Source organism: Bactrocera oleae, chromosome 3 (genome assembly GCF_042242935.1).
Source record: "Bactrocera oleae isolate idBacOlea1 chromosome 3, idBacOlea1, whole genome shotgun sequence".
Taxonomy (NCBI): domain Eukaryota; kingdom Metazoa; phylum Arthropoda; class Insecta; order Diptera; family Tephritidae; genus Bactrocera; species Bactrocera oleae.
Genome location: NC_091537.1, coordinates 68,896,900 through 68,915,133, shown reverse-complemented (window position 1 = coordinate 68,915,133; position 18,234 = coordinate 68,896,900). Strand labels below are relative to the sequence as shown.

At 32.9% G+C, this 18,234-nt stretch overlaps 1 protein-coding gene across 5 annotated transcripts in view; it reads right to left on the bottom strand.

Annotated features, from left to right (window-relative positions):
• Positions 1 to 18,234, bottom strand: part of nrv3 (nervana 3) — an 85,848-nt gene that overhangs the window by 17,301 nt on the left and 50,313 nt on the right. For all 5 annotated transcript variants that reach the window (XM_036361814.2, XM_070106796.1, XM_036361811.2 and 2 more), the window contains exons 3-7: positions 16,400 to 16,540; positions 13,294 to 13,413; positions 11,658 to 11,824; positions 11,471 to 11,581; positions 10,679 to 10,844 (exon numbers count right to left, since the gene is read on the bottom strand). In XM_036361814.2, the coding sequence (XP_036217707.1) occupies positions 10,679 to 10,844; positions 11,471 to 11,581; positions 11,658 to 11,824; positions 13,294 to 13,413; positions 16,400 to 16,540 (705 nt within the window). The remainder of the gene's footprint in view (positions 1 to 10,678; positions 10,845 to 11,470; positions 11,582 to 11,657; positions 11,825 to 13,293; positions 13,414 to 16,399; positions 16,541 to 18,234) is intronic.

The following is an 18,234-nucleotide window of genomic DNA, read 5'->3' as shown; positions in this document are numbered from 1 at the left end:
TTCCATATGCAAATCGCTGCTGAAGTCTAACAAAATCGATCTGTTATCAAGTGATTAATACCTGTTCCTGTCTATTTGCCAATAGGGATGAGGACTTCTATGTGAAATTATTATGGATTTCTGAAACTCAGGTGAGGTCATACCACTTCAACTTAAAATCTCTGTATCTCAAAGAGTATTAATATTATCGGTTTGGTACCAAGGACTTTTTTGTAGGAAATTAAATTTAGTCTAGTCTAGTCCCTCAGTTTTTAAGCTATCGATCTGAAATTTTGCACCTGTCCTTTTCTCACAAAGAAGCTGCTCATTTATCGGAACGACCGATATCGGACCACTATAAATACTATACTACTGAACAATCGGAATCAAGTGCTTGCATGGAAAACTCTTTCATTTGACGAGGTATCTTCACGAAATTTGGCACGTATCATTATTTAAGGCATTAATTCAATCTCCGAAGAAATTGTAAAGATCGGATGACTATAGCATATAGCTGCCATACAAACTGAACAATCGGAATCAAGTGCTTGCATGGAAAACTCTTTAATTTGACGAGGTATCTTCACGAAATTTGGCATGGATTATTATTTAAGGCAATAATCTAATCGCCGAAGAAATTATATAGATCGGATGACTATGACATGTAGCTGCCATATTAACTGAACGATCGGAGTAAAGTGCTTGCATGTAAAATTTTTTTATTTGACGAGGTATCTTCACGAAATTAGACACGAGTTCTTGCTTAAGGCAACAAATTATTCTCCGCAAAAATTGGTCAGATCAGATCACTATATCATATACCTGCCATACAAATTAAACGTTCGGAATCAAGTTCATGTAAGGGGCCTTTGTATTTGTGAAGGGTATTATAGCTTCGGTGCAACCGAAGTTAGCGTTTTTTCTTGTTTTGTAATTATTTTTTCCACTTTTTCAAGATTTTGTTTCACCGTTTTTGATCAGCAGAAAGCAAGGTCTAATCCTGAGCCTTCTTATCAAAGCATAAACCTATTTTTATTATTAGATCTTTACTGAACTTGTGAAACGGCATATACTGAACTACTGAACTTGTGTTTCTATATATAATAATTGTAGTATGATAAAGCTGAGGGAGGAGTTATCGCAAATATTAGCTACAAGTGCGTAAAAGCTTCAGAGTAGAAATCAGTATAAATTCTGCCAACAATTTTACAGAAGGAAAGTTTGAGGTGATAAATTTATTTTTTTTAAACCGTAAATATCGGACCATTATAAGATATAACTGTCATACAAACTGAATGATCAAAATAAAGTCCTTGTATGGAAAACTTTTTATTTGACAAGATATCTTCAGGAAATTTGGCATGGAAGCAACACTCTTTGAAAAGATTGTTCAGAGCGGAGTACTATAGCATATAGCTGTCATACAAACTGTCCGATCAAAAGCAAGGTAAGGATTTGTCTATATCCTTTTATGCTATTAAAAATGCATCTGTAAAGTGTATCATAGCTTCGGTGCGGCCGTAGTTAACGTGTTTTTGTTGTTTTCAATTGTGAAACTTATAACTTAAATATTTCTGGTATATATAAATTTCAGCGACTGTAAGCTAGTATATACACTTATACAGATATACGTGATTTTTATGCGCCAAAACAGCAAAAAAATAAGCACTGTTGATAACAACGAAATTTATAGTGCTTTATGTCTGATTTCCGTTTCCTTTGCGAACAGCATTGCTGTGCAATTTACCGCTTCCTTATGGCAATTCAGCAAAACTCCAACTAAGCAATTTATGAATTTTAGTTTGCAAAAGAGCAAATGTGTCGTGGTAATAGTTGCTATAAAGAATTGTGGTTTGAATGGAATTATTTATAATAGTTTGGAGCGTAAGTTTTTTTATCTTAGCGTTATGTAAAAGTTTGCATAGTTTTTACAAAAAAAGGCGAAAAAATCACGTTCACGTCACGTGACTGCATTACAAAGTTTTCACAGCGACCACATTTTTTCCGCGTTTATAATACACAGCTTTTGTTTTCTTCATGCCCTCATCTAATATGCCGACATATTTTAATTGTATTCCCCCATATATAGTCGCAGTCACCTGCGGACGTAAGTAAACCGGCAATAATGAGCACATTTAATCCCATTAGCGCCGCGTAGGCAAGCAAACATGCACTAATATCTGGCGAGAGACACTAGCTGAAGGTTGAATTGCCAACCGCAAAAGATCGACCGGGCAACCAGTGTACGCCAACAATAACAATGAGATAGCTGGTGTGCAACAAAAATTGCAGCTTCAGGCAATCAAGCGCTAAGTCACGTACTTCCCGGTGTCACGTTGCTGTCGTTGAGGACCTTAAGGGATTTAGGTCGCCATAGCATGCAGTTTTTACTGATTGCATTTATGTAGTTGCCGAAGCAGCAGTAGTTGCGAAAGGGGATTTTGCGTTAGTCAATAAAATTTTAATTTAAGTGACGGTGATAAAAGAAAGATGCATCAAAGGCGTGTGTTAGTGTGGGTGCGCTGAAATTATGCATATATGTTAGTTAAAGTGTATCCTTGAAGGGATTTAAATACAATAATTTTTTGGTGCTCGAAGCAATAAATTTCTATTAAACAAATTTGCCTAAAGTAACAGCTGTTCATCTTTTATGTATAGAATTTGTTTGAAATACTAATATAACGTGTATAACTCCTTATTGGTTAGTTGAAAATAGTTTCATTGAGAGGTAACCCTAGTGTGAAATTTCGGAAAAATAATTTTTTCTTTAAAAATAACTCACTTCACTTTTTATATGGATGAATTTTCCTCGAAAATTTCCAGAGCAATAATAATATATTATATTTCTAGATTTCAAGATATAATAATATATCATATTTCTAGATTTCAAGATATTATATTTCTGTAAACAAAAGCTAAGCTAAGCAAATAATTTCACATTTGAATTGCATTGCATCGTAAAACAGAATTAGAATTCGAGACTCGAGCAATATAATATTGAGCGAGTAATATTAGCCGTCATCGATTCGCTATTTCTCTTTTTGATATTTTTCGATGCTATTCTCATGCCAAATGATTTACATATGAAAGCAAAAACAAAGTAAGCGAGTTGAATTCGCTAAAAGAGAGTATGCAGATAACTCATTACAGTGATATGATCAACTTCTTCAATGCTAGCAAGCTTTCGATATACTGCTATAGACGTATAGTATTCAAACAACTGTTTTACAATGCTAATTGTTGGTTGGGTTCTCTAAATATATCAATTAATACACACAGTCCAACCGAACTACAAAAAAAACAACGTTCACTTCAGTTGCCTCGATGCTATAATACCCTTTACAACTACAAGAGTTTCCATACAAGAACTTAATTTTGACATATCAGTTTGTATGGCAGCTATATACTATAGTGGTCCGACCTACACAATATGTTCCGTTGCATTGCACAATAATCTATGTCCAATTTCGTGAAGATATCCCTTCAAAAAAGACGTTTTCTTGTTTTGAACATACCGTACGCCATTTAGGTATACAATCCTCTCCGCTAGTTTATATTGCTAACTAGTTTGCTATAAATTGAACAAAATTGTTACTTAATTCTCACAATATTTTTAAGTCTTTCGTATGTCTCTCCCTTTCCAATTCCTTGTTCTCATGTAAATACCAATATTTTTCTTTAAATAGCCCTACAATTATATGCCCATACATATATTATAGATAAGTAAGCTCATAACATATATTTTACATCCCATATTCCTGACTACCCATATAAATACAACATCATAACCAATGAAAAGTTCATTATACAACGCATAACACATACATGGTGTTATTATGTGCAGTTGGTGATGGTATAACTTAACATGTTGCCCTTATTACAAACATAATACTTGCAGAATTTCACAAAAATAAGCATAAGGAATGCACACACAAACAATCTACTTGGCATAGTAGAACAATTGCAGCAGTGACAATTCAAAATAGTAATAGTTGGAATTTATGCGGTTGCACACATAAATACATACATGCATGCGGAAATTCAATAATAATATTGTACTCAGCGCATGCTAAGTGGAGGAGAAAAGAATTTAAAAAATATATCATCTTTGAATTTTTGGCCTCGAATGGCTGTTTTGAACTAGCGATTGCTTTATCAATGTATTTAATGTTATGGACACCTTGAAAATGTTGCAAAATGGCTTTGGATGCTTAACATTTCCAGTACGCAAGTGTTTAAGTGGCTTAAAGCAATCTATGGGCATCCTGAGAGCACATAAAACTATCCTCACACGAGTTGTCCTTCCATTAACTTCTAAAATGGCGATAAAATCAATAAGTTGAAGTATATTTTGCTTTGAGGGGTGGGGCTAGCATAACAGATTTTTAACACAGAGACATAGAATCTAAGATTTGACGCATTTTATTTTTCTATTATAAAAACACTAGTGGCTTCTAGTGCCTAGTTGTTTTGTAGTGATAAATATATTCTATCAGTAAATACTGAAACATATATATATTATACAATTTTAGTTCAGTAACAACATTTTAAAGAGCCCTGAACTGGGAAAATAAACATTCTTATTATATCACAATGGGAGAGTCTTTTTAATAGCTGCTTACTATACTCGAATTATACTCTCTTTTTATACTCTCGCAACTTGTTGCTACAGAGTATATTAGTTTTGTTCACCTAACGGTTGTTTGTATCACCTAAAACAAATCGAGTTAGATATAGGGTTTTATATATATAAATGATCATGATGAAGAGACGAGTTGATATCTGGGTGACTGTCTGTCCGTCCGCCCGTCTGTGCAAGCTGTAACTTGATTAAAAATTGAGATATCTTAATGAAACTTGGTACACATATTTCTTGGTACCGTAAAACGGTTGGTATAGTAAATGGGCGTAATCTGACCACTGCCACGCCCACAAAACGCACAATCACATTCAAAATTAGACAGTGGCCGTGGCACCGCCAACTTTTAGGTGAAAACCCATATCTTGGGATCTGCCCAACCGATTTCAACAAAATTCGGTACATAACTTGCTTCTCATATTTCTATGGTATAGTACGAAAATGGGAGAAATCGGATCACAACCACGCCTATTTCCCACATAACATCATTTTAAATTCCATCTGATTTTTTCACTTTCCAGTATGCAAATCAAGCAACAATGATTATATCGGCGTAATACTTTGCGTGAATAATACGTTTAAAGTGTGCCACCTTGTGACCAAAAATTGTCTAAATCGAACCAAAACTGTTCAAGCCCCTAGGTGCTGAATATGTGGACCCCAGTGCCTATAGTTGACTTTTTACCGAAAATATCGGTCAACATAGAACAAGACGGCAAGATCCACAAAGAAAGCTAAAACGATTATACCATTTGACTTTGCGAGAGTATAAAATGTTCGGTTACATCCGAACTTAGCCCTTCCTTACTTGTTATTCTTCTTTTTAATTATTTAAGTTTATTAATAAGAATTATTTGAAATAAGTACTTGGTACAATTCGATTCTATTTTCATCACTTTATCGTGTGTTGGCGTATACTTTTTACATCTTCCATATCCCTCCTTCTTCGACATAAACAAAGTGTTGACAGCCAAAGCTGTTTCTGGTGGATAAACCCCCAGGACAGTCCGTTAGTGCTATGCCTGCTTGTGATAGCAAATTATTATTTTTCTCCCTTTATGCACCACTATTCTTCTTCTTCAATCACTTCTGTATTTATGCATAAACCACTCAGCGTATTGTTTTTTCCTTGTGATTTTTATGCCCTAAACAGGGTGTATTAAGTTTGCCACGATGTTTGTAATACCCACAAGAAAAAGTCGGATACCCTTTAAAATATATATCTAAATGATCAGTGTTACGAGCTGAGTCGATTTAGCCATGTCGTCTGTCTATCCGTCTGGCTGTATATACGCGAGCTAGTCCCTCAGTTTTTAAGATATCGATTTCAAATTTTTCACAAGTCTCTTCCCAAGAATCTGAGATCACTATAGCATTTAGCTGCCATACAAACTGAACGATCGGAATAAAGTTTTTGCAAGGAATATTTTGTATTTGTGAAGGGTATTAAAGCGGTGCAACCGAAGTTAACGTTTTTCTTGTTTTACGTTTTTTTGCTTTTGCATTGAGTACAGACTGTGCTACTTCAGCAAAAATGTTTGCGTATCTCTTTTTATTCTTTGCACCAATAGTTTGCAATGCAAAGCAATGATTTCTCAAAAACAAAGCGGAAATGAAACGAAGTCACAATTATTATAAATACCGTTGGCTTGGTAGGCTACAACTTTTGAATGCCTGAGTGTTAGCACATTTACATGCGTCGGACAGTTGGGGGGGACGAGGTCGTTTACAAGCCAAAGAAATGGAGTGAAAGAGCTTATGGATGGGTCGGCGAAACAACGGAAACGGCTAAATATGCACACGAATGGTAGAGAAATTAAAATAAACTGGTTTAATGGCTCAGAAATGCTTGATCCACTTTGTCGCTGAATGCTGAACTGTTACCGTTGTTATAACCGGTTGTAACTGTATATTACATGCATATACATATGGTATGTATAGTATTGTGAGTTACGTACGATTATGTGTGTGTTTAACTAAAGCTTATTGCATAACAACTGGCGCAAACTGGATAAACCTAGAAACAGGGAGCACAACGCAGCGCTTTATTTAATTACCGAGGGTTTCCTTTCCAATTGGCACATTTTTTAAACAATTTATATATTTTAATGAAAAAATATTTACATTTTTCGCTTGCAAACAAGGCTTCGTGCATAATAAAAGTGCAATTAATACATAATTAAATGTAAGAAGTGTAATTAGTCAGTATTGTGTTTTCCGTAAATAGAAATCCGTAGCAGTAACAAATTAAAAGTTGATAATGGTTATACCGTTCAAGTTATTAATAAACGAGGTTAGTTGTAACATCTGTTATTATTGTTTTTTTTCTTATTTTTATTCAAATAAAATTATATTTTTTCCCGTTAATCTTACCGGATGTCAGTTGTAGAAGCTATTTGGAAGAAGAGAAGATAGAATCATCACAACACTTCTTTCTTTACTGTCTCGCTTTTGCGAGATCAGGGCTTAAATATTTGGAACTCATACTTTCAAATATCACGCTGAGCTGGTTGAAATATGCATTAAGCAGATTTATATTGCACTTTGTGGACTTATAAGCTCTGTTAACAGGAGCTTTATTTTATGGCTTCACAAAGGATATATGTACTGAATACAAAGTAGTCCAAGTACGATAACCCTCTTGAGCATCAGCCATTGAACATAACTTAACCTAACCTAACCTGAAAAGAATAAATGAGAAAATAAGCAATAATCAAAAGCCTTAGCTAAGACACTACAACCATTATAAGTTGAAATTAATTGACTTTTTTGAGCTCTCCAAGTAGTTTTACGTCAATATTTGTGTATGTAATCAGCAGCTCGGAAACAATCCAACCTTAAAAATAGTTATGAGATGACCAATAAACTAATTTCAACCCTAATTAAGATACGAATAATAATCAAAATAGTACACTTTCTTAAATGAGCAAGTAAAAATAAACACTAAGGTTGAATAATATGGAACCGAACGAATGCTTGGATGTTAATTTGAAAAAATCAGAATTGATTTGAAGAATAAGAATTTTATATTCAAGCAATGCAATTAAAAATCACATGTACCCAATTATTTGTCTATACTACATGGGCTGAAAAATGCTTGGCCTTGCACTAACAAACGCCACAAATGAAAAATCTTTGTCCTTGTACGTAGAATACTTAACTAGAATACTGTCAAAGTTTCTTGACATTCCATCTAATCGTTCTCTACAAACCGTTTTGGTCGCAGGGTGACGCTACCTCTGCTGTACGATATTTAACGGTCAATTACTAGCTAAATTCCGCCATGACTATGCCAACTCAAAAGACGCAATCCGCTTAGAAAGGCCACAAGCGACAATAAAATCGGGAAAACATTGCGAAAAGCGTGAAATTTTGACAGGTGACTATAAAATTAGATGAGTAAGTTAACATCATTGGCATCTCAAAGGAATGCATAGGTTATACCATTCACTCATTCAACTAGCAATACGACCGATAAATTGAAAGAATTATGATATGATATAGTCTCCCACTCTCCATATTCGCCAGATTTTGGTCGTCAACGACTATTTCTACTTTCTCAGCCTCAAAAAGTTGCTCGCTGAAATAATATTTCACTTAAATATGGGGATGGAACAAAAGCTTTTTTGGAGGCCTCGAAGCTACCCAATCAGTATCGAAATGTTGGAGGAATGCAATAGCAAATACGTTACTTTAGATGGAGATTATGTCGGAGAAAGAGCCATATTTTAATTCAAAAACACGTTCTTTCATTGTGAGAGAAACGATTTTTCAGCCCTTGCAATATACAAGTATTTTAGCGCACAACGACGACTTTTTGAAAGTTGTAGTGAAAAGAAATTGGTGTTTTGGTTAAAGTTTCGAATATTTTGAACATTTCAAGTAATTTTATTGCTTCGAAGAAATAAACGAATATACAGTTATTAAAAACAAGTAAGGAAAGGCTAAGTTCGGGTGTAATCGAACATTTCATACTCTTACAACTTGTAGCGGATGGGTTCAACTTTATTGTTTGACGAAATCGTGAATGGATCAAAATCAAATTTGGTATTATATTAACTTATTTTAAAAGTCATAGTCTCCTTTTGTTTATTACTATATTTTACTTCCCGTCAACGAATATTATACTAAATTCATTGGGGGCAGAGAAACGGAAGGGCTGATTGCACTAATTTTTGACATTGCTCAGGTATACTTGGGAACTAATTTTCAAGCAATTTTACAAATATATAAGATATATGTAGTATAAAGTTAGCTGGAAGTTCGAAAATCTTTATATTGGGTATATGGGGGCTCAGGGAAATATTGACCCGATTAAAAAAATTTTTGACACAGCGATATATTATTATCAAAGAAATATTTTCCCCGAATTTCAACCATATATCTCAGATATATGTAGTATAAAGTTAGCTGGAAGTTCGAAAATCTTTATATTGGGTATATGGGGGCTCAGGGAAATATTGACCCGATTAAAAAAATTTTTGACACAGCGATATATTATTATCAAAGAAATATTTTCCCCGAATTTCAACCATATATCTCACATATTGACTGATTTTTCGGCAAAAAGACAGCCATACGCAGTGGGATCCACATATTCGGCGCCCGGGTTCTTCAAAGTTATGTTCCGATCCCAACAATGGGATACCGTAATCAGAAAATGGTTAATCACTATTTTTTCTTCAAAATCAGATAAAAGTTATTGGAATATAACTTCACTTTCTTAGTTTCTTCACAAAGAACGCAATAGCATAACATAAATAGTTTTTTCCTAAATTTTCTATTAACAGTGCAGCAGGCGTTCCCACAAAATTATTCTACAAATGTCGCATAGAATATCCCGAAATTTGATAGCAAATCAAAAACACGAGGGGGCGGTGTCGTGAATAAACGCAAATAAATGTCACTACAATTTGCTTGCCGTTTATTTTAGGACAGCATAAGTACTACTTAAGCAGTGGTTTTTGGTAAGTGTTGACGCCAGAGAGGCAGTCATGTGCGCGGTATGAGTTGCATTACAGAGTTCGTAATATTTTTTATAAATAGAAGTAATATTATATAAATGAAGTTTTAATACAAAAAATAAGTGTTTCTGTATATATCATCAGCGTATATTTTTAGGGTGAAATGAATAGTATAGAAATTTACTGAAAATTTACCTGGTGGCCTAAAATATTTAAAGAGTTTTTATTAAAAATATAAATTGCTACGCCAATGAGTTTTTATAGTATTTACGGCCATAGAAATTAAATCCATAATTCTGGTCTAATAATCACATATTTGCATATGACGCCGACATGTATGCAGCATTCATTATCTAATATGTGAAATAAGTGCATGTAGGAATTGCACTAGAGTTCTGCAACAATAAAATAATATTTCATAGAACTATGAAAGTGAAAAGTAGCGTAAATTGTGGATAATATATTTCTCTAAGTGAGTGCATATTCACGGCAAACTAGCATTGCCTATTTTTAGGCGCACATGCTTTTTAATAATAAATTTTGTCTATTTTAAATTAGTTCTGTGTAAAATACAACGGAACTTTTTAAAAACTGCCGTAAACTACCTAAATAACTCTATAAATAACAAAATATATAAATAATTGACATTTTGAAAACAGTATGTCGGTAAGAAAAAATTTCGGAAAATATTATTATTTCAGTTATATCTCAATTTCACAAGATTTTACAGTGCGACAACGTTGCAGCACGTTCATAAATATTCAATGACACATTAAAAAGCACCGAAAATGTCACTAGTATGACAGCTGTCAATTACGTTGTCCTTAAAAATTCATTTAGTGATCATGGCACGTGCAACCATAGCAGCTGTTTTACGGCAGATTTTTCATGCGTTCTTTTGATGCCTAATATTTTTTAAATGGATTTCGCTGCAGTGGGCTGTTCTATTCTAATATTTTATGGATTTCTATATACACTTTTAAATTTGAAGCTTGTGGATACATTGACATTCAAACTGTTTTGTTTTTCCTCTATTTTTCTTTGTTTGTCTGGTAACTAAATATTATTAAATATACAAATATGTATTTTCACTTACTTTCAACAGTAAATTGTACGGCAACAATTGGCTGTACATAACCTTCGATATTTTTGAATGGGAAATAATAGCCGGGGAAACCCATGCGTGGATAGTAATCGCGTGCCTTAATATTTTCTACATCGGCAGGGTTTTCGCCTTCGCAGGAGATCCAAACGACACTGGTCTGTAAGAGTAAAGTAACAAAAAGTTGTAATTAACCAAACTTTATTATAAAGTATATAATATAATATAAAAGTTCCAAATAGGAATATATATTGAGACATAAGCCCTTTTTTGTAAGGGAGAATCAAAAAAACACTTAACTCAGAAGAAATTTTCCCTGAATATAGTGACAACATCCAGAAGTCAAACATATATTCCGATTCTATTATTTTTGTTGATGTTTTGAGAGCTGTCGGCTCTGGTTGGTTAGAAGCTACCCAGCCTTATACTTGAAATCGCTTATTTTTTAATAAACTAAAACCAAGGTGTATCCTTTTACTGCTTACAAGAAAACGGTGCCAAGATTTTTCCAACCTTACCAACTTCGACAATATAACCGAGTTTGAGTTGTCACTACACCTATATACATTTTGTTATTTTAACAATTGTTCTTTTCCCACTCGCTTATAGGAAGTGATCCAATTACGCTAAACTCAGAAAAATAGCCGAGCTTGTGCTATTATTCAATACAAATTTTAATATTTTAGCGAGTGTCCTTTTGCCACTTTTAACGCTTGCAAGAAAACAGTACTATAATTTTTAGAAATATCTTATTTTAAATTGTTTTTATTTGTTTTTCATATTCACCTGATTTGGTCGCAAGCTTTCCTTCTCTTTAATATGGTTCTGCAGTTCGACAGGCATATCAACTGGTAAATGTTTTGAGTCGTTGTAGATAGTTGGTTCCCAGTTGTAAATCTGTCCATAAAAAATGCAAATAAAATATTTTAATAAAAAAATTTTTTCTCGCTTTGAAGCAAATATAATTTTCTACCTTATTCAACTTCAGGAATATGCATGGTCTGGCCTGATGATAGCCGAAGTTGTTCTCCTTTGTGCATGGAGCAAAAGCGTTGGCATCAAAAGCGCAAACTTTACCCTCTGGTGGTGGATTTTCGAATGAACAATTCACTTGATTCTGTTTTGGTAGGTTTTCATAGGCTGTGTATGGTTAAAATAATATTTGTAAATAATTATGAAATAATGCATGAGGAAGTAGGAAGAATGCATTTTAGTAGGGCAATAAAAGTTGGCCACTTGAATTAGCAATAAGTTATGGCTCTAAAGGAGTTGTTATGTAATACCGAAAAATACTTAATACTTAGGATACATTTTTAAGCAAATTAAACTACATGTATACACTAGCAAAATTGTCTTTTTAGCCAAATTTAGCATTTAGCTGAAATTCTAGCCTCTGCTATAGCAAATATTAGTAGTTACGGATTTTTCATTTCGACTTTATCTACTACGCACACTTACTTTTAGGTACAGCTAGAAATAATGCCAATTTCAGCATTGAGACAACATATGTAATTGAAAATAAAAATTTTTTTGGTAACTGAAAGTTTCAAGTTCTCTATATATAATACATATGAATTGAAAAGTGTCGAAAATAACATAACTTTGTCGCTCTGTAATATTTGTGTTTTAATGTTACTAAAATAATTTTTTTCTTTTCCTTATTAACGCGTTTTTTTTTTAATTTCAGTTAGGAACTAAAAAATCGTTCTCTCTCTATTTTCTAAGGAGAACAATGTTAAAATATCTCCTAGGAGGTGAATTCTTTAATATTGAAAATAATAGCACATTTTTAGAAAGAACGAAATTATTATAGAAATCTGTAATTCAGACATTTTTGGGAGACTTTGGAGTGTTAGAGTTGCCACCCTATTTATGTATTAAAATAGTAAAATTATACAACACTTGTGCAAATTATAACGCATTTGAGCTTTAGATTTCCGAAAATACTCTGGAACTATTTTTGAAATAGAGTGGCTATCTAATGAAACAATTTAAGATAAGCAACTTATTACTATAGCTAGAGTAATACATTTAAAAACTTACACATTTTTAGAAAGAAAGTATTTTAGAAATATTTAATTCATATATTTTTTATATATATGCCACCTAATTTTTTTATTAACATAGAAAATTTTAAATATTACTAAAATTGCAAATTACAAGACTGGATATATTCTAAAAATCTTAGATCTGGACCAATTTTGAAACATAGTTGCCATCTAATAAAATATTCAAGAAAAGCAAATTATTACTGCGACTATCGCAAGACGTTTAAAAATGTTTTCCTACACATTTGTTTCTGAATGTCTTCAATTTGCTTTTTTTTTGTAATAGAGTTACCACCTACCTATTAAAATTTAACTCAAATGTTAAAAAATATTTTCGCCTTATTCGAAGACTTATATTCAAAAATTCCTTTGAACAAAAAAAAATGTAAAATTCAAACTGTTTTAAACGAATTACCCATTTTAAAATACCAAAACACTTAAGCCAGTCCTAAAACATTGATAGACTAACATATTTATTACAAATATTGCACACAGAATAATGAAAACAAACGTCGAAAATACCAAAAATAAAATATTAATATTAAATTGACTTAGACTTACATTGAAGGAATGATGCAGTTTCATCGACCCAGTATTTGAAGTTTTCGGGTCTCGATTTCTCATACCAGATTAAAGTGCTCTCAACATTTGCCTCTGGGGGCATTGGTCGAAAGCCAAGACCTGAAAACAAGAAAAATACGACACAATTTTCATATATTAATAAGCATAACGGTTCTATTTGAGATATAGTTTCTGTTTGACAATGTATCTCAACAATTTATCAAACAATACAAAATAAGTATTAAACCTCAAATATCCTGAAAATCTTTATTTAAACAATACTTGGAATAGAGTTGCCACCTATAATAAATTAAATTAAACTCTTTTCAGTTCGACAATATACCTCACCAATATGAATAAAAATACAAAATAGGTATCAGACTATAAATATTGTGAAAATTTTTAATTTAGAAAATTTTTGAGAAACAGTTTCCACCAGAATGGAGTTGCCACGTATAAAAAAAACATAACTGAGGAAAATGTTGCTGAATATGTACTTATAGACACCATTCTGGTAAGTATTGAGAAAATTTTGATTCAGGAAAATTTTGTAATAGAGTTGCCAACTATAAGCAATTAACTTGGAAAAAGTTTCTCAACAAGTGTATGAAACTCAAGGACTTCAAGAAAATCTCTTTTTTTTAAGTCAGATATATTTTGGAATGATGTTGCCACCTTTCGAAAAAATAGCTGAGGGAATTAGATTAGGTAAACTTTTGATTTAGACAAATTTTGTAATAGAATTGACACCTATCCAAAAAAGTTTGAATAATGGTCAAATAAATTATATAATATTAATATTAATATAATTAATTATATTAATTAATAATTAATATATAATTAATATTAATGAAAGTATAGTATTTGGATAAGCTTTAATTTGAACATATATAAAATTTTGTAAAATTAGTGTATTATGCGAAGTTCAACGTGATTCGTGGAAATTTTTCTTGAAGTATTTAATATTTAATAAGTAGATTTTTCATATAATTAATTTTAATTTTCCGGTTCGATATATATTTTTTCGCATAGTTCCTCATACGCCCCACCCCACATACACACAGCATACCGAAAGTACTACCCACATTTAATCTTTATTAACGGCAGCTTATAAATTATAAACAACAATTTTAGTAAATGATTAAAATAGAATCCATTTCAAAATAGCTATAAATTTTCAGCAAGCTTATAAATTTATTTCCAATCCTGCAATTAAAGCTACTTATTACTAGAACGCTCCCTAGCACAATATTCGCACATTTCCACCACCAATTGCTTATTTGAAGAACCTAATAAAAATTCAATATGTATACACACCCACATCATTAAAAATCCTACCCAAAATTGCTGGCAATAAAATAGAAAAGAGCGTGCTCTCGCATGCGATGGCTCATATAGTTAATCATACGCTATTTGTGCATACAAATTTTGGTGGCGCCGGGAGTATCTAAAATTATTTATTTATTTTCACATTGAGCGATGTAAGGCAATGAAGTATATTAAATTAAAATACATTTAGAATTCTCATATTCATGCACACAAATACTATTTGATGAAGCAGGCACGACCGCAATGCTATAAATATGGAAATTCCACGCCTGACCGCGCATAATTTTTGAAGTGTTCACCCTATCACCACAAGAATTTAAAAGCAGCTGAAAATTGTTTACTATTTTTCTATTTATTGAATATGTATGAGTCAAGTTAAGTAAATTTGCATTAGAATAAGTCAGGTTTAATTATGAAACTTTTACTATACCTCTTATATTATTAAGTAGTGCAAGAAACTAGAGCAGCTTAACGGAAGTTAAATTCAATAAAATTTGTTAACGCTTTATTGTTTTAAAAATCGAACATAATCTAGAAATTATGTTCTCGAAGCTATTTAGCGTTATAAAAAGCCCTTCGAATCGTACGAGTATGACTACCTATCAAGCTCGGCCTTTTGAGCATACATTTTTCGAGCTCTCCCTAAAAAATCCTTCTTTCCTAAAAACTAGTAGGTCTTAAAATACATATTGATTAACATCACCAATTAGATCAATATTAAAGACTCAAGGTCCAGAGATTATCGATTGCTTATTAATAATACCTTGGATGGTTGGTCAGTTGAAAAGGGGAGGCGCAAGAATGGCCGTACTTAGGCCAACCTTAATTGTGTTCTCAAATGGCAACAAATTAAGCCTTATTCAGCAACTCAGCTAGCTTTCGAAGACCAAAGGTGTTCTTCTAGAGTCCATTGCTTCAAACAACCCTTGAAGGAGCTGAATAGTCTAGGGCAGCTTAGGGGAAATGTATTCCTGGCTGTCCTCAAGCCAACTAGTCCTGTTTTTCGTTCCTTCTATTCCTATATGACTTTTACCGAGTTTTCCACTGAGAGTCTAGTTATTGCCTACTTGCATAACCAAACGCAGTGAGACATAGTATAAGCGCAACAGATAGCCTTAATTGCTGCTTGGTTATCAACTAGAAGGTTAATGGACTTACTGGTTAGAGCAGAAGCCCACTTTAGGTCTTATATTATATTATGCTAACAATTTCAGCCTGAAAGACTGAATTGTAGTTATTTACCTTAGCTACCTTTTGCGTATTGATTGCTACATAAGAATAGGGCTCTGGTTTCTATTTCACTCTTTGATCCATCGATGAATACATGGATTTCGCCATTGGAACTGTCTATCACAAAGCCATTGGTCCATTATACTCTAATGGGGTATGAAAACGGCGCCTTTATTTCGACATAGATCTCCTTCTCTCGGTCGCATTGAAAATTTAACCCAAATTCAGCAACAAGGTATAATACCATGCTCGCAGTGACGCCGAGCTAATGAAGTTTCTTAGCAATTCAATGAAACAATTTGTTAATTTAAGCTAATGATATTATTGAAAAACACCTAAATTTCATAAAACCTTCGTAAAAGCATTTTGGAATCCGCTATCTTCGTCTGACATCAAATTATGAGGTAAATCATAATAATCCCATAATTAAAGCTTTCAACACCTAAATTTTTTCTCTAGAGCAGCATCAAGTAAAGTCAAAACAAATAATTCCACCCCTTTCAATACTTATATAAATATAACAGTTATTCAAATGTGTTCAACTTACCTGGGTTCGAACCAATCATTCCATCGCCCAATGTCCACTTGGGTTTATCCACCTGAAGTGTTTGATAAAACACAGCCAACATGGCAGCGAAGAATCCAGTTAACGCCGCATAAAAAATAATGTAGAAAAATAAAATTTTTGCTGCAAAGAAAACAAACGACAGTGTATAGGTTATTAGTAAACATTTTAGAGTTGTGAAACATTTATGTTAAAAGTAATTGGGTTTTAAAACAATCATACATATATTAATACTTTATACTTATAGCTTCAATTGAGGCATTCTTAATTTGTATACAGATTTCCAGTCACACCCTTTTGGAAAGCTTTAATTTCGAATTAAACTTTTTTAAACCTCCTTGATAAATGTAATTTTAGCATCTCATACGATAGATCTCAACAAAAATATTAATTATTTACAGACCTGCAAGAGTAAAGATTGAAGGCTGCAAATATTTCTACCACTTATTTTACGAACTCTATTAAAATGTACTGTTTTTGTACTTGTCTAGCACAGACATATACCGAAAACTTGCCAATTGTAAATTTTTTTGGTATAACATAGAGTGAGATTATTATGGAATTTTAGCGGCTTTTCAGTCACTCTATTCCTATATTATATATTTCAGTACGTATGATGGTGATTATAACAGTATTCTCTTTATCCATTCAAAATTCCAATGTTTTGTTGTTCTTTCTCTAGATTGTACAAAGGTATCGAATTGGTCTGATGATGAATGAACATGATATTCCAGCCAACTACCTTTTCGAACTGAATAGAAAATTAAGAAGTAAAGTTTCCATGTAAGAACATGGAAAAATAATGAAACGGAGACTAGTAGTAAAACTTTAGAATGCTAAACACTAGGTGAAGAAGAAGATAACTTGAACTACTAAGGTCCATTCACACACAATTTTCCTTGTTTTGCGTAACAGTTTATGCTGGTAACAGTCATCAACGTTCCGACCTTCTGTACTTACCGCCCTTATTAAATGAAATTTGTCAAATTTGCCCCCAGTGACAACGTAGAAATCAGTTGTTCTCTTTTGTTTTCATTTCAGCAATGTTGCCAGGGTATGCCACAATGACCGCTTTATTTTCAGTGTCTCTCTCTAATAAAAATGGCGAATGTTGCATGGTAAAGCGTAAAAAGATGAGAGTTCCCAACATTTTGATTGACTTCGCGTCGTAAACTTTGTATTTGAATGTACTTATACAAAAGCGTAAACCGAACTTTTTCGTCAAAACAAACGTCCGGCGCGAAGCGAAGCAATAGATTTATGTGAGTTGGTTGTGATGAGCAAGTAGCCTATGTCGAAGATTTAAAGCCTTAAACCTCAAGTACAACTCATGTGTTATGCTAAACTCGGATTACATGCTTAGATAAAGGCATCTAAAATTATTTGGTGGGGTTTATACAATACAAAATTTTCATTGACTGATAAATGAGCAATGCAGAAGGATCCTTTTTCGAAAAAAGAGAAAAAGGAATTGGAAATATTCTATAAATATTTCTTATATTCAATGTATTGAATCAAACATCAATCCATGTCAGTAATATGAGTTTTAATTAAGGTATGATTTATTAAAAATTACCTTCGTCATTGATTTCAGTTAAACTATCAGAGACCCATTTACCCAGCGTATTAAGTATAAGAGCCAATCGCCCGCATACAACTCTGCGGCACTATTAAATTTACATCAAATGCATGGGCGAAATTTTAATATCCCACCAGCTGATACTAATCAGATTCACTTCTGGCGCCATCGCATTAATACAAGCACGCTTCGCTCGCATGCTTTTCTAATGTATCTAAATTGATATTTGAAAATTTTG